Here is a 26,012-nt window from a genome sequence, read left to right as displayed (position 1 = left end):
GTGAATTGCTTATTAATTTCACAGGGTTTTAAATAGACCATACAAACACAGAGCAGGAGGAAGAGTCATGGCCATTTAAGCAACTTCAAAAGAAAAGGAGAACCCAAGAATTCACAATAGCAGTAGTCATGATTTTTTTCGTTATATTGTCTAACTGGACAGGAGGATTATATCTGGAATATTAGTGGTTTGAAGGAAGTACCCTAAACAGAAACTGTCTAACTGGGTAAATAAGCACCATCAATTAAGAAGGAATGTAAGGCACAATGGCTTTCAACAAATCTAGCAAATCCAGTACAGAACTAAGAATATTCTATAGAAAGATCAGATCTGCTAAAAATTCTATACAAAATGTTACCAATATAAAAGCTTTTCTTTGCATTCAAAATACTGAAACAGTTGTATGTAGTTTGTAAATTTTAAGACTAAAATCTATTGTTGGCTTTCACTTGCAAAGTCATGCATTAACTGTTTTCATATCAAACTTTTTGATGCCTGTAAAAAAGAAAAAAAAGATCTCATAGCACATTTAAAACCTAAGTAAATGTAAGAAACTTTAAATGAAATTAAGCAGAACTATAAAAGCCCAAATATCCAAATACATATTTAAAGCAATATACAGCTACCTAAAAAAAAAAACTGATGACTAAATTAATTTTAATAAGTTATTTCTTCACCCACCTGTAACATTTGATTTCCAGTACCATCCCTCAACCTGTAAGGTCTGATAACTCCATCTTCATTAAAGAACCTAGGGGGTCGCAGACTCTCCACTTCTGATGAAGTCTCTGTCGCTCTAGAGGGAAAATGTATAACTTGACTTCAAAAATTACTCAAAAACTCCTAGTATACTTTAAAATGCAACTATTAATACTAAAAAAGATCTTTTGGACTAAATGAGACCATTACCTCACTTCTCCATTTTAAAATCTGTCTTCTGACACAAATAGTGTAAGTTTTCTAGAAAAATGTAGAACTGTAAAGAAGTTTTTGTATAGATTCTCTTGGATTTTCTTTGTAGATGAGAATCAGAGAGTCAGCATATGAGTACTGCTTTTTCTCTTCTGATTTAAGACTTTTAATTTCTTTTGCTTTTCCTATTTCCTACTATATTGCATTATTAGCTCCTCCAACACAATGCTAAAGATGGCACTCAGGCACCCTTCTCTTGTTCCTAACCTTTAAAAAGAAAGCTTCAAAGAGTTCTTCATGAAGTATAGATATCAGCAACTTTTTTTTTTAAGGCACTTCTTGTGAAGCCAAGTAAGTTAATTTCTACTTTTAGTTTCCTAACAGTTTTTTTTTGGTCATTGTTACTGAAATCTTGAATGAGCAATGGATTTAAATAGGGAATTTCCCCCCGGTCATTGCTGTAATTCTATGATTTATCTCCTTCAATCTATTCATGTTTTAAGTCACATTACATGATTTTCCAATGTTCAAATACCTTCACATTCCTGAGCCTTGATATGTACTGTTTGAAACACATATACACATTGCTGAATTTGGTAATATGTTAACATTTTTGACTGCATGGACATACGTGAGATTGACTCACTTATTTGATTATTCATGCACTCAACAAATATTCACCCATTCAATAAATATTAAGAGCATATAATATATCCAGTGGTCATGTATGGATGTGAGAGTTGGACTGTGAAGAAAGCTGAGTGCCGAAGAATTGATGCCTTTGAACTGTGGTGTCGGAGAAGACTCTTGAGAGTCCCTTGGACTGCAAGGAGATCCATCCAGTCCATCCTAAAGGAGATCAGTCCTGGGTGTTCATTGGAAGGACTGATGCTGAAGCTGAAACTTCAATACTTTGGCCACCTCATGCGAAGAGTTGACTCATTGGAAAAAACCCTGATGCTGGGAGGGATTGGGGGCAGGAAGAGAAGGGGACGACAGAGGATGAGATGGCTGGATGGCATCACCAACTCTATGGACATGAGTTTGAGTGAACTCTGGGAGTTGGTGACGGACAGGGAGGCCTGGCGTGCTGTGATTCATGGGGTTGCAAAGAGTCGGACACAGCTGAGCGACTGAACTGAACTGAATGTATCCATAGTATAAACATATACATATGGATCAATTCTCCAGGTAAAAGCAAAAATTGGCAGAATGGATAAAAAATGTGATCCAATTATATGCTGCCCATAAGAGGCTCATTTTAGAGTCAAAGACACAGATAAATTGAAAGTAAAAGGATGGAAAAACATATACAATGTAAATAATTACCAAAAGAGAGCTGAGATGGCTCTACTAAATCAGAAACAATTAGACTTAAAAAATTCCTGTTAGACACAAAGAAGGACATTTTATTTAGAATTAATTTCTATTAGAATATAGTTCATTTACACAGGTGTGTTAGTTTCAGGTGTACAGCAAAATGAATCAGTTACACATACACATATATCCATTCTTTTTTAGATTCTTTCCCCATATAGGCCATTACAGAGTACTGAGTAGAGTTCCCTGTGCTATATAGTAGGTCCTTACTATTATCTATTTTACATATAAAAGTGTGTATATGTCAAAGCCAATCTCCCAATTTATCCCTCCCTTCCCTACCCCTTGGCTTCCTTGGTATCTCAGATGGTAAAGAAACCGCCTGCAAAGCAGGAGACCCCGGTTCAATTTATGGGTTGGGAAGATCCTCTGGAAAAGGGATAGGCTACCCATTCCAGTATTTATGGGCTTCCCTGGTGGTTCAGCTGGTGAAGAATTTGCCTGCAATGCAGGAGACCTGGATTCAATCACTGGGTTGGGAAGCTCCCCTGGAGAAGGGAACGGCTACCCACTCCAGTATTCTGGCCTGGAGAATTCCATGGACTGTATATAGTGCATGGGGTTGCCAAGAGTTGGACACGACTGAGCGACTTTCATTTTCACATTCCCTAACCCCTGGTAACCAGTTTGTTTTCTACATTTGTAACTATTTATGCTTTGTAGATAAGTTCATTTGTACCATTTTTGTAGATTCCACATGTATGCAATATCATATATTTGTCTTTGACTTACTTCATTCATTCTGACAATCTCTAGCTTCATCCATATCACTGCAAATGGCATTATTTTTTTCTTTTCTATGGCTAATCATATTCCATTGTATATCTGTACCACATCTTCTTTATTCATTCATCTGTTGATGGACATTTAGGTTGCTTCCATATCCTGGCTATTGTAAACAGTGCTTCAGTGAACACTTGGGGGGCATGTATCTTCTGGAATTATGGTTTTCTCCAGATATAAATGCCCTTGAGTGGGACAGCTGTATCATAGGCTAGCTCTATTTTTAGTTTTTTAAGGAACTCCCATATTGTTCTCCATAGTGGTTGTACTAATTACATTGTCACCAAATTGTAGGAAGGTTCGCTTTTCTCCACACCCTCTCCAGCATTTATTGTCTGTAGATTTTATTGATGATGGCCATTCTGACTGGCTGTAGTTCTGATCTGCATTTTCTAGCATTAATAATCAGTGACACCGGACATCTTTCCATGTGCTTTTTTAGCCATCACTATGTCTTCTTTTGAGAAATGTCTGTTTAGGTCTTTCACACATTTTTTGATTGGGTTGTTTGTTTCTTTGCTATTGATCTGCATGAGTTGTCTGTATATTTTGGAGAATCCACTGTCAGTTTTCATTCCAAAGAAGTTCAGTTCAGTCAGTTCAGTTGTGTCCAACTCTTTGCGACCCCATGAATGGCAGCAAGCCAGGCCTCCCTGTCCATCACCAACTCCCGGAGTTTACTCAAACTCATGTCCATCGAGTTGGTGATGCCATCCAGCCATCTCATCCTCTGTCGCCCCCTTCTCCTCCTGCTTCCAATCCTTCCCAGCATGAGGGTCTTTTCCATCCTAAAGAAAGTCAATGCCAAAGAATGTTCAAACTTCTGCACAACTGAATTCATTTCACAAGTGAGCAAAGCAATGTTCAAAATTCTCCAAGCTAGGCTTCAAATAAGCAGGATGACAATATATAGCCTTGACATACTCCTTTCCCAATTTGGAACCAGTCTGTTGTTCCATATCCAATTCTAAGTGTTGCTTCTTGACCCGCAACAGATTTCTCAGGAGACAGGTCAGGTGGTCTGGAAAAGCTTTTAAGTTTAATTAGGTCCCATTTGTTTACTTTTGTTTTTATTTTTATTTTCATTACTCTAGGAGGTGGATCAAAAAAGATCTTGCTGCGAATTATGTTAGAGTATTCTGCCTGTGTTTTTCTCTAAAAGTTTTATAGTATCTGGTCTCCAGTTTAGTTCAGTTCAGTTGCTCAGTCATGTCTGACTCTGCGACCCCATGGACTGCAGCACGCCAGGCCTTTCTGTCCATCACCAACTCCCGGAGTTTACTCAAACTCATGTCCATTGAATTGGGGATGCCATCCAACCATCTCATCCTGTTGTGTCTCCTCCTTCCGCCTTCAGATCTTTCCCAGCATCAGGGTCTTTTCAAATGAGTCAGCTTTTTACATCAGGTAACTGAAGTATTGGAGTTTCAGCTTCAACATCAGTCCTTCCAATGAACACCCAGGACTGATCTCCTTTAGAATGAACTGGATGGATCTCCTTGCAGTCCAAGGGACAATCAAGAGTCTTCTCCACCACCACAGTTCAAAAGCATCAATTCTTCAGTGCTCAGCTTGCTTTAGAGTCTAAATCTCACATCCATACATGACTACTAGAAAAACAATAGCCTTGACTAGATGGACCTTTTTTGGCAAAGTAATATCTCTGCTTTTCAATATGCTGTCTAGGTTGGTCATAACTTTCCTTGCAAGGAGTAAGCATCTTTTAATTTCATGGCTGCAGTCACCATCTGCAGTGATTTTGGAGCCCCAAAAAATAAAGTCTGCCACTGTTTCCCCATCTATTTCCCATGAAGTGATGGGACCAGATGCCATGGTCTTAGTTTTCTGAATGTTGAGCTTTAAGCCAACTTTTCCACTCTCCTCTTCCACTTTCATCACGAGGCTGTTTAGTTCTTTCTCACTTTCTGCCATAGGGTGGTGTCATCTACATATCTGAGGTTATTGAGATTTCTCACGGCAATCTTAATTCCAGCTTGTGTTTCATTCAGCCCAGTGTTTCTCATGATGTAAAGTTAAATAAGTTAAATTTGTAAGTTTATAAACTGCATATAAGTTAAATAAGCAGGGTGACAATATACAGCCTTGACGTACTCCTTTTCCTATAGTACAGTATCTGGTCTTACATTTAGGTATTTAACACATTCTGAGTTTATTTTTATGTATGATGTTAGGACAGAGAAGGCAATGGCACCCCACTCCAGTACTCTTGCCTGGAAAATCCCATGGATGGAGGAGCCTGGAAGGCTGCAGTCCATGGGGTCGCTGAGGGTCAGACACGACTGAGTGACTTCACTTTCACTTTTCACTTTCATGTATTGGAGAAAGAAATGGCAACCCACTTTGTTCTTGCCTGGAGAATCCCAGGGACGGGGGAGCCTGGTGGGCTGCCATCTATGGGGTTGCACAGAGTCGGACACGACTGACACGACTTAGCAGCAGCAGCATGTTAGAAGTGTCCTAATTGTATTCATTTACATGCAGCTGTTCAGTTTTTCTGGAACCACTCATGGAGAAGACTTTTTTCCATTGTATATTCTTGCTTCCTTTATCAGAGATAGGGTGACCATAAGTGCATGGGTTTATCTAGGGACTTTTTACCCTGTTCTGTTGATCTGTATCTCTGTTTTTGTTCCAGTCCTATTCTGTTATGATTACTGTAGCTTTGTAGTATAGTCTGAAGTCAGGGATCCCAATTCCTCCAGTTGTTTTTCTTGTTCAGGATTGCTTCGGCTATCAGAAAAACTGTACAAAAAAGATCTTCACAACCCGGATAATCACAATGGTGTGATCACTCATCTAGAGCCAGACATCCTGGAATGTGAAGTCAAGTGGGCCTTAGAAAGCATCACTACAAACAAAGCTAGTGGAGGTGATGGAATTCCAGTAGAGCTATTTTAAATCCTGAAAGATGCTGCTGTGAAAGTGCTGCACTCAAGATGCCAGCAAATTTCGAAAACTCAGCAGTGGCCACAGGACTGGAAAAGGTCAGTTTTCATTCCAATTCCAAAGAAAGGCAATGCCAAAGAATGCTCAAACTACCGCACAATTGCACTCATCTCACATGCTAGTAAAGTAATGCTCAAAATTCTCCAAGCCAAGCTTCAGCAATATGTGAACCGTGAACTTCCTGATGTTCAAGCTGGTTTTAGAAAAGGCAGAGGAACCAGAGATCAAATTGCCAACATCCGCTGGATCATGGAAAAAGCAAGAGAGTTCCAGAAAAACATCTATTTCTGCTTTATTGACTATGCCAAAGCCTTTGACTGTGTGGATCACAATCAACTGGAAAATGGGAATACCAGACCACCTAACCTGCCTCTTGAGAAATCTGTATGCAGGTCAGGAAGCAACAGTTAGAACTGGACATGGAACAACAGACTGGTTCCAAATCAGAAAAGGAGTACATCAAGGCTGTATATTGTCAACCTGCTTATTTAACTTACATGCAGAGTACATCATGAGAAACGCTGGACTGGAAGAAACACAAGCTGGAATCAAGATTGCCAGGAGAAATACCAATAACCTCAGATATGCAGATGACACCACCCTTATGGCAGAAAGTGAAGAGGAACTAAAAAGCCTCTTGATGAAAGTGAAAGAGGAGAGTGAAAAAGTTGGCTTAAAGCTCAACATTCAGAAAATGAAGATCATGGCATCCGGTCCCATCACTTCATGGGAAATAGATGGGGAAACAGTGGAAACAGTGTCAGACTTTATTTTGTGGGGCTCCAAAATCATTGCAGATGGTGACTGCAGCCATGAAATTAAAAGACGCTTACTCCTTGGAAGAAAAGTTATGACCAACCTAGATAGTATATTCAAAAGCAGAGACATTACTTTGTTGACTAAGGTCTGTCTAGTCAAGGCTATGGTTTTTCCTGTGGTCATGTATGGATGTGAGAGTTGGACTGTGAAGAAGGCTGAGCGCTGAAGAATTGATGCTTTTAAACTGTGGTGTTGGAGAAGACTCTTGAGAGAGTCCCTTGGACTGCAAGGAGATCCAACCAGTCCATCTTAAAGGAGATGAGCCCTGGGATTTCTTTGGAAGGAATGATGCTAAAGCTGAAACTCCAGTACTTTGGCCACCTCATGCGAAGAGTTGACTCATTGGAGAATACTTTGATGCTGGGAGGGATTGAGAGCAGGAGAAGAAGGGGACGACAGAGGATGAGATGGCTGGATGGCATCACTGACTCGATGGACATGAGTCTGAGTGAACTCCGGGAGTTGGTGATGGACAGGGAGGCCTGGTGTGCTGCCATTCATGGGGTTGCAAAGAGTCGGACACGACTGAGCGACTGAACTGAACTGTGCTCCCACACAAATTGTAAATTTTTTCTAGTCTAATTCTGTGAAAAATGCATTAATTTCATAGGGATTTCACTGAATCTGAAGATTGCCTTCAGCAGTATAGTTATTTTGACAATATTTATTTTCCAATCCAAGAACTTGGTTTATCTTTCCATCTCTTTTCTGGTCTTTGATTTCTTTCATCAGTGTCTTATAGTTTTCAAAATACAGGTCTTTTGTTTCCTTAGGTAGATTTATTCCTAGATATTTTATTGGATATTTTATTGTTTTTGATGTAATGGTAAATGGGACTTTTCCTTGATTTCTCTTTCTGATTTTTTGTTGTCAGTGTATATGAATGCAAGAGATCTGTGTATTAATTTTATAGCCTGCAATATTACTGAATTCATTGATGAGCTCCAGCAGTTTTCTGGTAGCATCTTTAGGATTTTCCATGTATAGTATTATGTCATCTGCAAACAGTGACAGTCTTACTTCTTTTCCAATTTGGATTCCTTTTATTTCTTTTTCTTCTCCGATTACCATGTATAATTCCTTATTTTTACTGACTTTTGAGTTAATCTGATGACTATGATTCAATAATTACAGTTGTGAAACCAACGTTGCAGGCAGAAGAAACTGAGGCTTTTTTCTAATCTTAACTTTAAACTAAAACAGTAAACACTGCATCATGGGAATAGTATGAAATAGCGACTTAAAAGGAGCAGCTCATTTAATGACAATGATTATTCCTATAGAACAGGAAGTGAAAGATAATACAAAAGAAAAAGATCAGGGAGATATTCACCCACCAACTTTGTAAGTTTGGTTTCTAAGTTAAATTCATTAGCATGAATTTAATTAATTGTTTTATATGTTACAAACTTCTAGAATAGAGGCAGCAATAATGTAACTACTAAATTTTAGTCTTATAATAAATATAATTTGGAGGAAAAAAGAACATGTTTTAAAATTATTTGCAGAAGTGACGAGAAACAGAAAAGATGTAATAGTTCACAGCAAATGAAATCGTAAAGGAAGGTATGAATGCAAGCTGAGTTTGAACGAGGAATATAAAAAGTCATTCTTTACTTCTCAAAAAAGGAATTAGAGTATTACATTTGCTAATTTTATAACTAATGTATAGAATTACATTATTGTAAAGTATTTCAATCAAAGTAAAAAGCTGAATTTGCCAAACATTTCCTCCCAAGGCTTCTGGGAATGAATGATGAATAAAGCAGAACTGAAGATGAAATGATGCAATGCAAAAAGTATCAAAAGCAATTAGGAAGATCATATGTAACTTGCTGTTATTATTGGGTTCATAGCTAAGTGCCCTGGGTCAAACAGATTTACCTCATTTCTCTTGGGTGAAGCATTTTACATCAGGAGAATTTACCTTTTTATTCCCTGAAATGTACTGCTAGCCATGTCTATGATGCCTCCAGTTGGCCTTGTCACTGCTCCAACTAAACCTTTCCCAACACCTTTAAAGAAACCAGTTGCTCCTTCTTTCTGAGCTCCTGGAAAGAAAAAAGACAGAGTTTTTGACAACTGGATTAAGAATAAAAAAGGAATCAATTCATGAAATATATATATCACCCGAAAGAATTATTATACTCACCTTTGATTGGTTTTGTAACAATTCCTGTTATGCCACTTACAAAACCCTAGAGGAAAAGCACAAATGAAAATTTACAATAATTTGATGTGATACTTTGAAGAACCAAGTCTGGCTTACAAAAGAAATACAGAATGCTGCTTTCTAGATACCACAAGAATTAATGTATTTCCTACATATTTTATTTAAACAGAGTATTTTAAAGGCTGCTGACATATTTTTTTATATATGACAACCCCACTGCTCCTCTAACATCCAAATAATATTTGAGTGAATGCAAGTTTTCTATTTCCTTTCTCATAGAATGTGGCTTTAAAAGATATTCCTCAAATGTTTACAACTATGGGAAATTTCTTACAGAAACTAAGCCTTTTCCTCCACGAGTGATGCCTTCTCTAAGACCAGCTGGTTGCTTGTTCATGGCTTCTCTTCTCTTCTGTTGGTAGTCTTCATCCATAGTCATGGCTGCCACCCCTTTAGCCATAGCACTGGTGATTTTGGAGGCAGCACCAGCTAGTCCACCTGGCAAAATTATAACACCTTTAGTAAAAACCAAACATATCCTTACTTTCTAGCATAATGATCCTTGGTGGGCATTCTTTCTTACCAACAGCTCCACCAACTAGTGCTTTCAGTCCCAGTGCCATTCCTTCCACAAACTCTTCAGGACCCTGGATGGCTCCCTAAAGGGTCAAAATATAATAACAATGCATAAAGTTACTGTTACTTTTAAAGGTAAAAATTTTTAAAAATATACAGTGAAGGTAGTTGTGACAGAAAGAATAAAGATGTCCTAGAGAAACTGACATCAGAAGAAAACTTCACATTAACAGAACGCTCAGATATTTCATGACTTTCGAAGTACAAAGGATAAAGTGCTGGAAGTTGATCGAAACTTAGAAAGGAGTATGATTATTCACCAAAGTATACAAAAGATGCTTACATGGATTATAAGCTATATATGAGAAGGTAATCACAAACGACTCTTGAAAAATTTTCAGAAAAAGAAATAAAAACACTTTAATTCTTAGTATTTCTAATGTTTTAGATTACACTGTACAAAATATATATCAAATGTATTTTATTTTTCATTATCCTCTATGTTTAAAAGTCAAAGTGGGAGAGTTTTTAATGTTTTGACAGGAATTTTTAAGGGACATAGACCAATCATAATTTCTGCCACTGAATATCAAGATTGCTTCACACACTGTCAGCTGACATGGTCATTTTTACTGTCACACACCACTGTGCAAAGCAAGACTGCATGTCCATGGGAATCTTGATTCTACTATAGTGTAAACTTTATCCACTTTTAATATTCCAACAGATCACTTAAAATTTGGTATTTCTTAGTAAAGTCTTAAGTTTTGAAGGAAAAGGTAAACATTTCTTCCAAGATTTTGTAAAACCTCTTACCATGGTTTCAAAATTATGTCCTTTTTTTGTTTTCAAAAATCTATTTGCACCTACAATTCAAGTTAACAATTGGGATGCACGGAAGTATAGTTCGTTTACAATGTGTTGGTTACCAGTATACACTAAAGTGATTCAGTTATATATACTTGTGTGTGTGTGTGTGTGTGTGTGTGTGTGTATACTTCTTCATACTCTTCCCATTATGGTTTTTTACAGGATATTGAATAAACTTCCCTGTGATATATACAGTAGGACCTTGCTGATCATCTGTTTTACATAGCAACTTATATCTGCTAAAGGAATGAATTATTTATTCGAAAGGATTATTGTGATATATTGTACAAGATTAACTATGTTACCTGGTAAGGTTCATAAAAAAATGCTTCTACACCTTCAGAAAATTCTCTTATCAAGCCAAAGGGATTTCCCAAAACATCAAGTCCAAGAATGAGTACATACATCTGTTTAATGGCCTAAAAATGAAATATAAACATCAGTCAAATCAGATAATTGAGTTAATATTTTTTTCCTTACATTTAGTACACATATCTAGTTTTTTTTCAGGCTAACATTCTCACCAGCAATTTCAAACTATCCCATATCACCTATTCATCACTAGTCTTAGTTTAAAAAAGCAATTTGGTATTAGAATATTAGAAATAATATGACTCTATTTACATAGAGTTTTAGAATATTCAAAATACTTTCACTTTTACAACTATGTGTGACTGTTGTTATTACTGCCACCATTTTATAGACTATAGAAGCACACAGGTCAAATGATGCTGAGTCATATAAACAGTAAAACTGAGATCCAAACCTAGATTTCTTTCTTTTTTAAAAAAAAACTTATTTATTTTAATTGGAGGCTAATTACTTTACAGTACTGTAGCGGTTTTTGCCATACACTGACATGAATCAGCCACAGGTGTACATCTGTCCCCCGTCCCAAACCCTCCTCCCTCCTCATCCCATCCCTCTGGGCTGTCCCAGTGCACTGGCTTTGAATGCTATTTCATGCATCAAACTTGGACTGGTCATCTGTTTCACATATGGCAATATACACGTTTCAATGCTATTTTCTCAAATCATCCCACCCTTGCCTTCTCCCACAGAGTCCAAAAGTCTATTCTTTACATCTGTGTCTCTTTTGCTGTCTTGCATAAGGGTCATGCTTACCATCTTTCTAAATTCTATATATATGCATTAATTATATAGTATATAATTATATAGTTATATAATTATAGTTATATTATATACTATATTGGTGTTTTTCTTTCTGACTTACTTCACTCTGTATAATAGGTGCCAGTTTCATCCACCCCATTAGAACTGACTCTAATGTGTTCATTTTTATAGCTGAGTAATATTCCATTGTGTATATGTACCACAACTTTCTTATCCATTCATCTGCCAATGGACATCTAAGTTGCTTCCATATCCTAGCTATTGTAAACAGTGCTGCAACGAACACTGGGGTTCAGTTCTGGTTCTCTTGGTGTATATGCCCAGCAGTGGGATTACTGAGACATATGGCAGTTCTATTTCCAGTTTTTTAAGGCATCTCCACACTGTTCTCCATAATGTAAACCCAGATTTCTTAAGTCATGCTCAGTGATCTGTCCACCATACAACAGTTATCCTAGTGCTCTGTCAGTTATACCATAAAATATAGGACTCCTTAGAGATATAGAAAAATCCAATAAATATCTAGCTTGACTAAACAACTTAATTACATTAAAAATATCCTGTGTTCAGTTACTTACTGATAAAGAGTTCCCCTTGACCTATTTTTTTAAGTAAGTGAAGTGAGTTACTCAGTTGATTATTATTTAAAGATTTATATCTAGTTCACACTGATCCAGGAAGATTTCTGTCAAAGACTAAAAGTAAAGGTAAAATCTGAAATGGTAGTTGGGCTTAGTTTCTTTCCACAACCCTGAGGAGAAAAACCAAGTTCTAAAATTTTGAAAATGGCTATTCATTTACTTGCCAAATCTAAATTATATATTACATATGTAGTTTCACTATTTTATATCAGTCTGTCCCTCTGTAAATAATCTCAGACAAACCTGCTTTGAATAGTGTCTTATTACTTCAGACTGTAGTTCAGCTGTTGTATGGAACTGATAATTGAGTTCAAAAAATGCTAGCCTAAAAAGAAAACACAACAAAAAACACATAAAAATGCGTATGGGTCTCACTCATGAACATATACTTCATTTCTCAATTCTGTCCTACTGTGGCCTACACAGAAAAAGCTTGATTCACTGAGATAAACAGAAGTTGCTCAAGAATGGCCAAGATTCAATTGCTGCAGGTTTTCCCTGATTAGCTAACAGCTGAAGAATCACCCCAAGTTTGTGTGTGTGTGCTCTGTCATGTCCGACTCCTTGCAACTCCATGGACTATGGCCCACCAGACTCCTCTGTCCATGGGAATTTTCTGGCAAGAATACTAGCAGGTTGCCATTTCCTCCTCCAGAGGATCTTCCCAACCCAGAGATCAAACCCACATCTCCTCCCTAGGCAGAGGGATTCTTTATCACTGAGCCACATGGGAGCCCTCACCATCATTTTATTTATAACCTGTTCACAGCATATACCTGGATCCACTAGTTGGGAAGTTTTATGCTAAGGCTACAGTCCATGGAGTCACAAAGAGTCGGACATAACTGAGTGACTAACACTTCCTTTCCTCCATTCTAAGGATAGGACAGCAGCAAGATTAGAAATCTCATCCAGTTTTTCGTGTCTGCAAACCTATGTTTTTTTGACTATTTCCTAACTTTTATCTAGATTTACAGTTACCTCTTTGGACTCACTGATTCTTACTACTATTCTTAATAACAGTTCTAGGTGCTATCTGCAAAGGTCATTCTCATCTATAGACTCCAATCAGACTCTGAGTCTCTGATCAGATACTCCAATAGCTTACATTATGACTCATTAAAGTATAAATTCTTGACTGTACCCTTTAAACAGATTCCTTCATTTCTGCTATCATAGTATTCATTTTCTCCTAGTTATATATGCTTTAAAGAGTCTTGATACCATAGGACTTAAAGTAACATCTTTAAAAGCACTACACATCACATCTTTGAGTATATACATCTTCTTAGGGATCCTTGCTTAAGTAAAAAAGGCATTATATAACACACAAACTTGCACGGCCTCTTTCTTTTTTTGACCCTGCCATGTGGCGTATGGACTCTCTGGACCAGGATTCAAACCCTCTCCGTCTACAGTAGGAGCTTGGAGTTTTAACCACTGGACCACCAGGGAAGTCTCTGTCCCTCTGAATTGAGGAAATTATTTAATAATTACTCTGCTATTTAATAGTTAAGGCAATATATTAAATTATATTTAGCCTATGATCTGCAATGTAATTTACATACTTTTTTACTTACAAAATTTTCAAGTAAATATAAAAATGGACTTTTTGTCAATATATAGATTTGAATTATAAACATACTTAAAAACTACATCTTGTACATCTGTGAGAGTGGCACCAATACTCTTCAGCAAAAGATTTAAAGAATGAATTGCCATCAGTCCTTCATGCTGTTCTGAATCTTTCGCTTCTTCACCGCCTGAACTCAGTGAAACACTTAAATGCAACTAAAGAGATAAAGAGATAAATATTTAAAGCACTTTCTTCATAATAACTCTTAAAATGCAATCTTATTCTAAATTTACTATACCATACATAAGATTTCAAATAATCTAGATATTAATTTTATTATAATTAATAAGTGGAATGTTAAAGGATTTTAAAATCTAAATAGCACCTTTAAAAATTTTAAATCCAACAATGTAATGTATGTTATTTAGCTCAATCCAATTCTTTGGTAAACCTAGGAAAATATTAATCTTTATAAATTTTTAATAACAGTAACAATCTAGAAGTTGAAGTTGTTGAAAATAACTCAAATATCTCCAAAATTTCTCCAAGTTGAATGTTTCAACTATTAGAATTAAGTTATCATGGTGAAAGAAAGTGAAGCAGCTCAGTCGTGCCCAACTCTTTGCAACCCCATGGGCTGTAGCCTACCAGGCTCTTCTGTACATGGAATTTTCCAGGCAAGAGTACTGGAATGGGTTGCAATTTCCTTCTGCAGAGGATCTTCCCAAACCATGGGTCGAACCTGGGTCTCCCACATTGCAAGCAGACGCTTTACCATCTGAGCCACCAGGGAAGCATGGTGAAGCCAGTTAAAGACATTTTTATATTATATGCATATATATGTGTGTGTGTATACATATATTTAGTATACACAGTGTAAGTCACTCAGTTGTGTCTGACAATATGATCCCATGGACTGTAGCCCACCAGGCTCCTCTTTCCATGGGATTTCTCCAGGCAAGAATACTGGAGTGGATTACCATTCCCTTCTCCAGAGGATCTTCTGGCCCAGGGATCAAACCTCGGTTTCCTGCATTGCAGGCAGATTCTTTATAGTCTTTCAGCTACAGAGAAGATCACCATGGTGTACGCAGTTATACAGCAATCTTCTTCAGATATTATGCAACTCATAGAAATTTTATGTTAAGAACTTACTTTTAGTTCCATTCAATCTTCAATTTTTAAATCAAGGTTACTTTATAAAATTATTTGAAACTTTAATATCATATATAAAAGTTCGAAAATTATCAGTCAACACTTTGATAGTAAATGAACATAATGTTAGGTCAAATGCAAACATATAAACAAATACTATAGATGGCTTCCACACAATAAAAGAGTATAAAAATAAATAAAAATTAAGTGTCATTCCTTTCTAACTTATATTTGAATGGTGAAGTTGCAGAATTTATATACTATCAAAGGACAGAATTGAAATGCTATATTCCCCTAAACTGATCAAATCAATTTGCTATTAACTAGATTACCAAGAATAATAAAAATGACTTTTATTTTCCCCTTACCTTGATAGGAGATATATGAAAGTATTCATAGAGACTGACTTGTGATGAATCTACTAATGAGACTATTTTATATTCTTCTTGGAAAGATTCTATGTCTTTATGAAAAAGCTCAACCTATAAAGGAATATAAAATATTAAAAACTTAAGGAATATATCTGTATACGTATTAAGCCAATACATTTACAATGGAAAAAACAAAAATGAGATTACGATAACAATTTTGTTCACAATACTATAAAAAGAATAAAATATTCAAATTTAGCAAAAAGAAGTATAAAATATATACTCAAATGATAAAAACTCTCTTGAAAGAAAATGAAGATCTACATAAATGGAAAACATCCCATGTTCAAGGGTTGGAAGACTTAATACTGTTAAGATGGTACCTCTTCCAAATTGATCTGTACATCCAGTGTAATCACTATCAGAACCCTACTTGACTTCTCTGAAGAAGGCAAGCTGATTCTAAAATTCATATGGAACTGCAAAGGTATCCAAAATAGCCAAAACAATCTTGAAAAAGAATTAAATACCAATATCCATACTTCTCAATTTCAAAATTTACTGATGTTAGACTCTCAATTATACCATATATAAAAATTAACTCAATATGAATGAAACACCTAATTTTAAGAACTTAAAGTTTAAAATGCTTAGAACACAGGACTAAATCTTTTAACCTTGGATTTGGTAAAGGAGTCTTAGAAATGACACCAAATACATGAACAACAAAAGAAAAAATATTTTGGACTTCAGTAACATCAAAAGCTTCTGTGCTTCAAAAGACAAATAGAAAGTAAAACACAACATAAAGAATTAGAGAAAATATTTGCAAATCATGGAAAATATCTGCAAATTAGAGAAAATATCTGCAAATATTTGCAGACATGGATGGGGCTTGCATTCAAAATACATAAAGAACTTTTACAATTCAATTAAAAAACAAATCCATTAAATAACAGGCAAAAAATCTGAACAGACATTTCTCCATTGCAGATATGCAAGTACTCAATTAAGAAATTACCAAATCAAAAGTATTCAACATCATTACTCATTAGATAAATGCAAATCAAAACCATAGTGATATATACTACTTCACACCTACTAGGATAGCTTGAATTAAAAGGACAGACAATAACAAGTAAGTATTAGTGAGATCTGTTGAAATCAGAATCTTCATATATTCTGCTGAAGAGTATAAAATGATGCAGTAACTATGGACAATTGTCTAGAAGTCTTGAAATTATTAAACAGAGCTACCAACTTCCTAGCAATTTCACTCCTAGGTAAATACCCAAGAGAACTGAAAACATGCTGCTGCTGCTAAGTCGCTTCAGTCGTGTCCAACTCTGTGCGAACCCATAGACGGCAGCCCACCAGGCTCCCCCATCTCTGGGATTCTCCAGGCAAGAACACTGGAGTGGGTTGCCATTTCCTTCTCCAATGCATGAAAGTGAAAAAGGAAAGTGAAGCCGCTTAGTCATGTCCAACTCTTAGCCACCCCATGGACTGCAGCCTACCAAGCTCCTCCCATGGGATTTTCCACGCAAGCATACTGGAGTGGGTTGCCATTGCCTTCTCCCACTGAAAACATTTGTCCACATAAAAACTTGTACAAAAATACTCACAGCAGCATTATTCATAATAGCCAAACTGTACAAACAACTCTAATGTCTACTAACTGATGAATGGATAAACAAAACGTGGTATATCTATATAGCAGAATATTACTTGGCCATAAAAAGGAATCTGATACATGCTACAACATGGATGAACCTCGAAAGCATTATGCTAAATCAAAGGAAACACATCAAAAAACATTATATAGTATATGATTCCATTTATACTAAATATCTATAATAAGAAAATCCATAGACAGAAAGTACATTAGTGTTTGCATAACGCTAAGGCAGTTTTCTTTTGAGGGTGAAGAAAATGTTCTAGAATCAGTGGTGATGGTTGCATAATTCTGAATATACTAAAAACTACTAAACTATACAATTTAATTGGGTAAAATGTATAGTATGTGAACTATAGCTCGATGAACTGTTATTAAAAGGAAAAAAGGTATAATTTCCTTGTCTTTATCTGTGTACAACTGACCCTTGAACAACAGAGATTTGAAGTACAAGGATCTACTTATACATGTTCCCTTCCCCTCACCCCCTACTAAATACTACAGTACTATACAATCCTCAGTTGTGTGACTCCTTGGATCCAGACCCTTGGATACAAAGGAACTATGTATGCACAGTGCCAAATATACATTATACACAGATTTTCAACTGAGAACAGGGTTGGTGCCCATCACCCCCACATTGTTCAAAGGTAAACTGTAGTTTGTTTTATCTTCAAAGTTCTTTCTAAAAGAACAGCTGAAAAATAAAACATCTCTTATCCACCTAATAATTGTAATTTTATCATCTTTCTATCAGTTACAAAGAACATATTATATTTATTTTCCTTATCCCTTTTCTCATCAAATATCCTGGTCATATCCAAACTTCTAAATTATCAATCAACACAAAAGTAACACAGGAAAATAAAACAGGAAGAAATAAGTGATGTAAACATGACTGATTATCCTCTTCCTCTTTTACTGGCTTAAAACTTTTCCTCTTATTTGCTACCTCATCTTCAAAAGGTTAGCTGTCTTGCTTCCAACGTCTATAATTTGAGTATGTGATTTCCACCAACGTAGAACCATGGTAGCAGAATAAATTTTTTTTAATTTTTTAAAACACGTTAATATATTTAAGAATGTATAATGTTATCATTGTTTTCTAAAGTCCCCCTCTTTCCCTAATTCTTCCTATCAATACTACTATTTTAAGTCTCACCTCTGTTTTTTCAGTGACTTCAGCTGGTGTCATAAGTTCTGATACAGCATAGACAAATCCAAGATCTAACCTGAGATCCATTTCTTGGATTAACACTTTGAAATACCTATAATAGCAAGATAAAACAAGGTAAAACATTTAAAAATTATCAATTAACTGAATTAACAAAATTATAAAAGAAAAAATATAAGACACATATTAAAACATTGACACTTAGGACTTTCTAGGTAAATGGATTAAAAACATAATGGCAACACTGTTCATAATAGAAACAAACTCAAAATATGAAAATGCCTACAAAGAGAAAATATATAAGTAAACTGGCACAAAGTAACAGAAGGAGATATGACATACAAGTGATAATAAATAAACTCTAGCTATATACAACAAATAAATTAATTTTAGTAAATATTTGAATAAAAAAAGCAAGTCCAAGGCATATATTTACAGTTTGAAAAAATTTAATTAGCACAACACTTGGCAAAGTAAGAAGCATAATGTTTAGCTACACATGAATAAGAAACCAGTATTTTTAAAAGGGAATAAAAACAGTATTTATCTTGGTGATAGGGTGGAGGAAACAAGAAATATGGGAGTGATACATAGATGGATGTTACTGTCAATGTTCTGTTTTTTGAAATGGGTGGTGACTGAATTTGAATATACTATTTTCTTTCTTGTTTATAAAACAGTATGCAGCAATAATAGACAACAGAGAAAATAAAAAAGAAAGTAATAAAAAACATATAATTTAGAAATGACTATTATTAATATCTATGTATAATTCATTTGAAGCCTTCTGACTTCTCAAGATTATGAAATAATTGATTTTTTCTATGACCTTTCTAATTTAACATTTTACACTTAAATCTTTGACTCATCTAAAATCTATTTAAGAGTACAATTAACTCACATATTTAAACAAAACACTGTGCTTTAAATGCACACAAAATAAACATATTAAGACACTTACTTAATACGTGATATCTGTGAATGTCCTGCAGATCTCATGACAATACTGACATCAGTAAAGGGTTTTGGTGCTGTAAACGTTAAATATGATTAATCTAATGATGCTTTAAACAAAAGATAAGCATTTTCTTGTAATTTAATACACATCACAATGGACACTTAAATTATGTATTAAATCATGAGTATGAATTAAAATTACTAATATTTGTAAGATCTGCCACAGTCTTAATTTCAGACTGCAGGATTGTTTTTTTTTTTAATTATCTGTATTCACTTTTAGGTTAACTGAACCTTTAAATCAGTGATTTTAAACCAGAGGTATATATTAGAATCATCAGGACAACTTTGTGGAAACAGACTTCACGGTCTTATCCCTTTATTCAAAGGTTCTAGTGGCTTTTAAATCAGGAATTTACAAATTTGTAATCTTTTAAAGAAATTAATATCTCTAAAAATTATATATACATTTCTAATCAATCTTTTCTTTAGTATTCACTCAGTTTTATTGAAGTTAGTTGAGTACTTCCTGGTCTTTTTTCAAGCCATCAAATTTTCCAATGATCCTATAGAAACTAAAGTTGAGAATGGTTTCACTTCATACTTTTATAGTAAAATAAATCAAACAGCTAATACAACCATTTTTATGGCAATTTAAAAATAGAAACAAACCTGAATCCAAGGTGACGGACTTGGGAGGTTTAATGGGATAAAACACAAATGGAAATATAGCACCATGTATTTGGTTTTGGATCTAAGAAACAAACAGGTCAGTATATTAATATGTTAATTATAGAATATGAGTAGAATAACAAAATTTAAGAAGGAGAAGGCATCAAACACTCTAGTCCAACAAACTACAGACAAAACAGACTATGGGAATACATTTATTGTATTTCCATATTTCTTTAGAATATGATTTGAATATCTTTTCAAACTTACCTGTATTCTATAAATTTGAATTCTAAACGATGACTGATGTGCAGATGTGCTATATTCTACTTTTAATGCTGGAAGATAATTTCTTCTTATAGCTATTACATGTGGCTGCAGAATTTTCATGTTAGTAGCACCAGGTGTGAAGCAAACCTGAAAAATATGCCCACCGTCCCAACAAAAAAAAAAAACCCACAGAATTTCTCTTTATTAACTGACTAAAGTTAGAAATCTGTACCAAAAAACTTTTATGATAATATTAATTTAAATAGTAGGCTAAATATTTGATAAGGTTTTGATTGAGATCTTTATATCCCATATACATACAACTCACAAATATTCATATAATATTCACAAAATAGTCATATACTCCTGGTAACTTGATTTTATCACTTTTTATATAACTATAATTTTTTTACTTTATTTCTTTAACTTTTACTTCACTAAAATTCATCAAAAAATAAAGCAATATAAGAAAAATAACTTTAAAAATAAAGCAAAATAACTTAGACCATCAGCACTTAACAAAGTCTGAATCTTAAGAGAACTATTCCTTTAAAAGTCTATATAAAGTATGTATAATAAGATTCATTGTTTTGTAAGCAAACTTGTCTTTCCTTAAAAATGAACTCGTGGTTCATCTAATCATAACAGATAGAAATTAAAACTTCATATCAGTACTTAAAAAAATATTACCAGAATGTTAGTGTCCAACTCAATAACCTTATCTTCTGACGGTGAAGATTCAGCATATTCCTTAAATTCCTTCTCTAACTTCTCAGTGTGCTTTACACTCATTGGCTTCCATCTTGCCTTCTTCTTGGGCTTTGTCTCCCAAACCACATCAGAACTTATATATGAAAGCAAAAATCATGGTACTAATTTATAAATAGTTTCATCTTAACTGGTTTATTACATGAATTACAAAACCATCAGTGAATTTTTGCATTATCTCTAGTTGTAAGCAAACACACTGTAAGTTTAAAAACATGAATTCATTCAACCAATACTTATTAAACTCTTATTCAGGCACAACTGTAGGTGGCAGCAATATTCTTAGGGAAAGTTTCTGCCATTTTGGAACCTTCTTTTACTTGAGGAGAGACAGACACTAAACAGGAAATTAGCATATTTTCATAAATTAGGAGGTAAAAATGGCTTTTGAAGGAAGAAGCAGCAGATAGGTTAAGGAGGATCTGGAGTACTGGGATATGCAAAGTGGAGGGGGTTGCAGTATCAAAATAGAATGGTCAATGGAGGTGTCATTAAGAAGGTGAGATTTCAACAGCCTTAAAGAAGATGGGGTAGTTATCCAGCGGACATTTCCGGTAGAGAGACAAGCTAGAGCAAAGAGCCCAAGGCAGAGCATGCCATAGCACAGGAAGAGCAAGGGGGCCTGGCATGCTTGGAATACATTAAGAGTAGAAGACGAAGTAAGATAGATAATGAGAGGCAAAACAATGTAAAGCCTTGAGGATATGGTAAAGACTGAGTTTTATTCTGAGATGAGAACCCACTGAATGATTGTGAGAAGATAATCAGCAATATGATCTGACTTAAGGTTTAAGAATAAACTGTGTGATGGGATGGGAAGCAAAGAAAAAAAATAAAGGATGAAGACTAGGACAGGAAAACTTGTTAGGAATGTAATGCAGTAAGCCAGGAGAAAAATGGTGATGGTTCTGCCTAGGGTGGTAAGACTGAACCATTACAAAGTGGTTAGATTCTATGTGTGTTTTGAAGAAAGATCCAAAACAATATTTTCAGATGGATTAGAGGGGGTAAGGTTAAATAAATTAGGGGTAAGATAAAGAAATCCAAGATGATTCCAAAGATTTTGACATGAGCAACTAGAAGAATGTAGTTGTCATTAACTCCAGTGGGAAAGCAGGTTTTGATAGAAAGAGGAGGGAGTTTGGTTTTACATACTATAAAGCTTAAGAAGTCTCTTAGATACCTAAGCAGAGATATTATGTAAGTAACTGGACAGACAAGTCTGTCCAGAACTCAGAACAAAAATCTAGCTGAAGATACACTTCAAGAAGTTTTCTGCATATATACGGTATTTGAAATCATAAAACTGAAACAGAGAAGAGAAGCGGACTCAGGTCTGAGAGCCTCAAGATACCCAATATTAAGCAGTTGAGAAAATGACAAGACACCAAGAAGTGAGACTAAGAATGCTGGAACAGAAAGAAAAACCAAGGCAGTGAGTTATCCTGAAAGCAAAGTCAAAGAAACTGGGTCAAGGAGGCATTTGTGTAGAATGTTAGAATGTTATAAACTTAAGCAACATGAAGACTGGTAATTGTACAATGCACCTGGCAAAACATAGGTCTCTGGTGAGCTTATCAAGACCGGCTTTATGGTACATTGAAAGCAAAAGCCTGTTCAGAACAGTTAAAGAAAAAATGGGTAAAAAAAAGAACTGGAGAGAGTGAAAATATTGTTTGAAATAGATAACACTTCTAATGAGTTCAGCTATAAAGTAAAGCAAAGAAATGTGCAGTAGGTAGCAGAGAAAGTAGGTTCAAGAGAATTTTTTTAGTTGAAAGATATTAAACTTATTGGGACAATCCAATAGGGAGCCAAAAATTATTGAAGTAGGACAGAGAAAGAAGAGGATTGCTAGGTCAGTGTCTCAAGAGGCAAGAGTGAATGAGATATAGTGCAAAAGAAGAAAAATATGTTTAAATAGGAGCACATACAATGTATCTATGATAAGTGGGAGGTGTGTTGCTGAAATATATAGGTAAAAAATACTGGTGTATAGGAAGCTGAGATGTTGGGAGTGGGTCTTTGGAAGTTCCTTTTTGACTGCGTCAGTTTACTTGGAAATAAGACTCAAGGCACTGAGCTGAGAAACAATGGGATTTAAAAAGAGCCAAAATGTGAAATGGACTTCCCTTGTGGCTCAGCTGGTAAAGAATCCCGGAGACCTGGGTTAGAGCCCTAGGTTGGGAAGATCCCCTGAAGAAGGGAAAGGCTACCAACTCCATTATTCTGGCCTGGAGAATTCCATGAACTGTATAGTCCATGGGATCGCAAACAGTCTGGCTCAGTGATAAACAATCTGCTTGCCAATGCTGGAGACTTTAAGATGTGGGTTCAATCCTTGGGTTGGGAAGATCCTTGGGGAAGAAATGGCAACCTGCTGCAGTATTCTTGCCTGGAAAATTCCATGGATAGAGGAACCTGGCAAGCTACAGTCCATGGGGTCTCAAAGAGTCTGACAGGACACATGCATGGCAAGTGTGAAATAGTAATCTAGGAGAGAGAGTGAATGGAACAAATCTTATTTACTGAAAAACCACTGAAAGACTTAAACACAGAATTTAAAAATCTACCCACATTCTAGGGGCTTCCCCGGTGGTCCGGTAGTTAAGACTCCATGCTTTCACTGCAGGGGATGCAGGTTTGATCTTTGGTCAGATAATTAAGATCCTGCATGCCATGCCACATAGCAAAAAAAACACACACAAAGGTGGGAGAAGAGGCTCCTGAACAGCTTCCAGTTTCCACACCTCAAAAACAAAACCTATCCACATTCTAAAATCACTTCACCCATTCTGTTTAAGTATGTAAATTATTTAATTTTACTCATTCTAAAATTTCTTGTTCTCTTTCTTCTAAAATTTATGTTCTCTTAATAAACAGAAAGAAATCATGTATCAATTCCCTTTGCATTCACAACATTTAGCATAGGAGATAGCACATTAGGTTGAACAGGCTTAAAATCTGTTGTCTATTTGAACTTTCTATTTCAGCAATAAAATATTTTTTTGAGAACAATAAAAATTTCTAAGAAAACAGTTTTAACATGCTTATTTATTGATTTGGCTGCACTGCTTGGCACACAGGTTCTTAGTTCTCTGACCAGGGATCGAATCTGTGCCCCTCCAATGGAAGCGCTGAATACTAACCACTAGACTGTCCAGGAATTTCCTTTAATATGCCTTTTTAAATGGCATAGTTACCATTCAAGAAGTCAGGGACATTTCTAGACAAATTTACATAGAAAAACAAATTCAAATCTGTATCATAAACCTTTATGTATCTGAGAGTTTAATTCAAGGGATTAAAACATTATCCTTATTATACAAACTGGAATCTAGCAACAGTCTCAAATTAGGCAGTACTGTGAGAGCTGGACTGTGAAGAAAGCTGAGCGCTGAAGAATTGATGCTTTTGAACTGTGGTGTTGGAAAAGACTCTTGAGAGTCCCTTGGACTGCAAGGAGATCCAACCAGTCCATTCTAAAGGAGATCAGCTCTGGGTGTTCTTTGGAAGGAATGATGCTAAAGCTGAAAACTCCAGTACTTTGGCCACTTCATGTGAAGAGTTGACTCATTGGAAAAGACTGTGATTCTGGGAGGGATTGGGGGCAGGAGGAGAAGGGGACGACCGAGGATGAGATGGCTGGATGGCATCACTGACTCGATGGATGTGAGTTTGAGTGAACTCCGGGAGATGGTGATGGACAGGGAGGCCCGGTGTGCTGCGATTCATGGAGTCGCAAAGAGTCAGACACGACTGAGCGACTGAACTGAACTGACTGAACTGATAAAAATACTAATTTCAAGTAGTTACATACAGAAACATTAAGTGCATAAAGGAAAGAAAAGAGTTTTACTGGTGATGACTTATGTGGGAAATGGTAAATACAATATTACCTTATTAGATCTTAAAGTGCCAAAATCAAAGTAGAAAGTGATTAGAAAGTAAGATGTATAGTGTGGGGGATACAGTTAATAATAACGAATAATTTTTGTATGGTCATAGGTGGTAATTAGACTTACTGTGATCACTGTAATAAACAGAAATACTGAGTCACTATGTTATGTAACAGGAACTAACACAGCATAGCAGATCAAATACACTTTAAAATTAACAAACTCATAGAAAAAGGTGGTAATGAACAATTAAACATTTCCTTGTAACATGTTAAAGAAAGAAAATATACTTTTAATAAGTTGAATAATTCTAATTTTCAGAGAGTTGGGAAAATAACATGATGAGAGATTTATACATCTGATTTTTGGTATATCTTTACCTTGAAAGGCAAAAAAAGTATCAAAGCACTTTTAAATTAGCATTACCTTAGATTAGTATCACTGAATAGTCAAAATAAAATTTAAATTAATTCATTTTAGACTTTACAATCGCCATTCTTAATGATTAAGAACTTACACTTAAATGTATACAAATTCTAATACATCTAACCTTGTAATGCCAATATAGGCTACTTCTTGCTTTGTATAATTGTTGACAAGAGAAATCCCAACATCTTGTAATGCCAACACAATTTCTTGCTCTGCTAACTCTGCTTTCTCACTTTCATATGTCACTTTAAATACTCTTGGATCTTCAGTGAATAAAATTATGCGTTGTAAGCCTTCAAAAAATGAAACTAAATAAATGGTCTTTTTTCCCAAATTTATAGGTGTCATCATATCCTGAAATAAAATCATCAAAAAAATAAGAAAATTAGGGTTTGGTCCCAACCAACATGAAATCTACGTTCCACATTTGAAAAATGAGAGTAGTAATGGTACCTCCTTCATAGGAATAAAATAAATTAACAATTGTGTAACATTTGGAAATTTACATAATTCAAATTAGTTAATGAAAGTTTCTGCCACAATCATTATGAAGTCAGGAAGAAAGGTAAACTTTTAATATCATAGTAAAATCTAATTAGTCTTCCTTTGTAGGCTAATTAGTAACACAGAATTTATCTTCTCTGCCTTATTACAACACTAATCAATCTGTTATGCATTAAAAGTTGTTTAGTCAGAAACTTCTATTCCTTTTCAGAGGTGAACTAAATAAGATAAAAGAATATTTGACACCCCAGTTGCATGCTCTACTAAGCACAAATACTACAGGGTTAATACTACAGAAAGACTTTAT

At 35.3% G+C, this 26,012-nt stretch overlaps 1 protein-coding gene across 4 annotated transcripts in view; it reads right to left on the bottom strand.

The window, feature by feature from the left end:
* The window catches only part of VPS13A (vacuolar protein sorting 13 homolog A), a 271,791-nt gene that overhangs the window by 28,015 nt on the left and 217,764 nt on the right, over nt 1-26,012 (bottom strand). For 3 of the 4 annotated variants that reach the window (XM_068974525.1, XM_068974527.1, XM_068974528.1), the window contains 15 exons: nt 25,323-25,555; nt 20,796-20,949; nt 20,106-20,252; nt 19,836-19,917; nt 19,168-19,237; nt 18,195-18,300; nt 15,355-15,468; nt 13,901-14,046; nt 12,499-12,580; nt 10,786-10,899; nt 9,618-9,693; nt 9,369-9,532; nt 9,014-9,059; nt 8,789-8,912; nt 682-796 (listed from right to left, as the gene is read on the bottom strand). In XM_068974525.1, coding sequence (XP_068830626.1) covers nt 682-796; nt 8,789-8,912; nt 9,014-9,059; nt 9,369-9,532; nt 9,618-9,693; nt 10,786-10,899; nt 12,499-12,580; nt 13,901-14,046; nt 15,355-15,468; nt 18,195-18,300; nt 19,168-19,237; nt 19,836-19,917; nt 20,106-20,252; nt 20,796-20,949; nt 25,323-25,555 — 1,773 coding nt within the window. Of the gene's footprint in view, nt 1-390; nt 496-681; nt 797-8,788; nt 8,913-9,013; nt 9,060-9,368; nt 9,533-9,617; nt 9,694-10,785; nt 10,900-12,498; nt 12,581-13,900; nt 14,047-15,354; nt 15,469-18,194; nt 18,301-19,167; nt 19,238-19,835; nt 19,918-20,105; nt 20,253-20,795; nt 20,950-25,322; nt 25,556-26,012 lie in introns of those variants that run through there. The other variant, XM_068974529.1, reaches the window with a different exon arrangement.

Source organism: Capricornis sumatraensis, chromosome 6 (genome assembly GCF_032405125.1).
Source record: "Capricornis sumatraensis isolate serow.1 chromosome 6, serow.2, whole genome shotgun sequence".
In the NCBI taxonomy this organism is placed as follows: domain Eukaryota; kingdom Metazoa; phylum Chordata; class Mammalia; order Artiodactyla; family Bovidae; genus Capricornis; species Capricornis sumatraensis.
The sequence above is the reverse complement of the archived record's forward strand: the minus strand, read 5'-3'. Positions and strand labels throughout refer to the sequence as shown.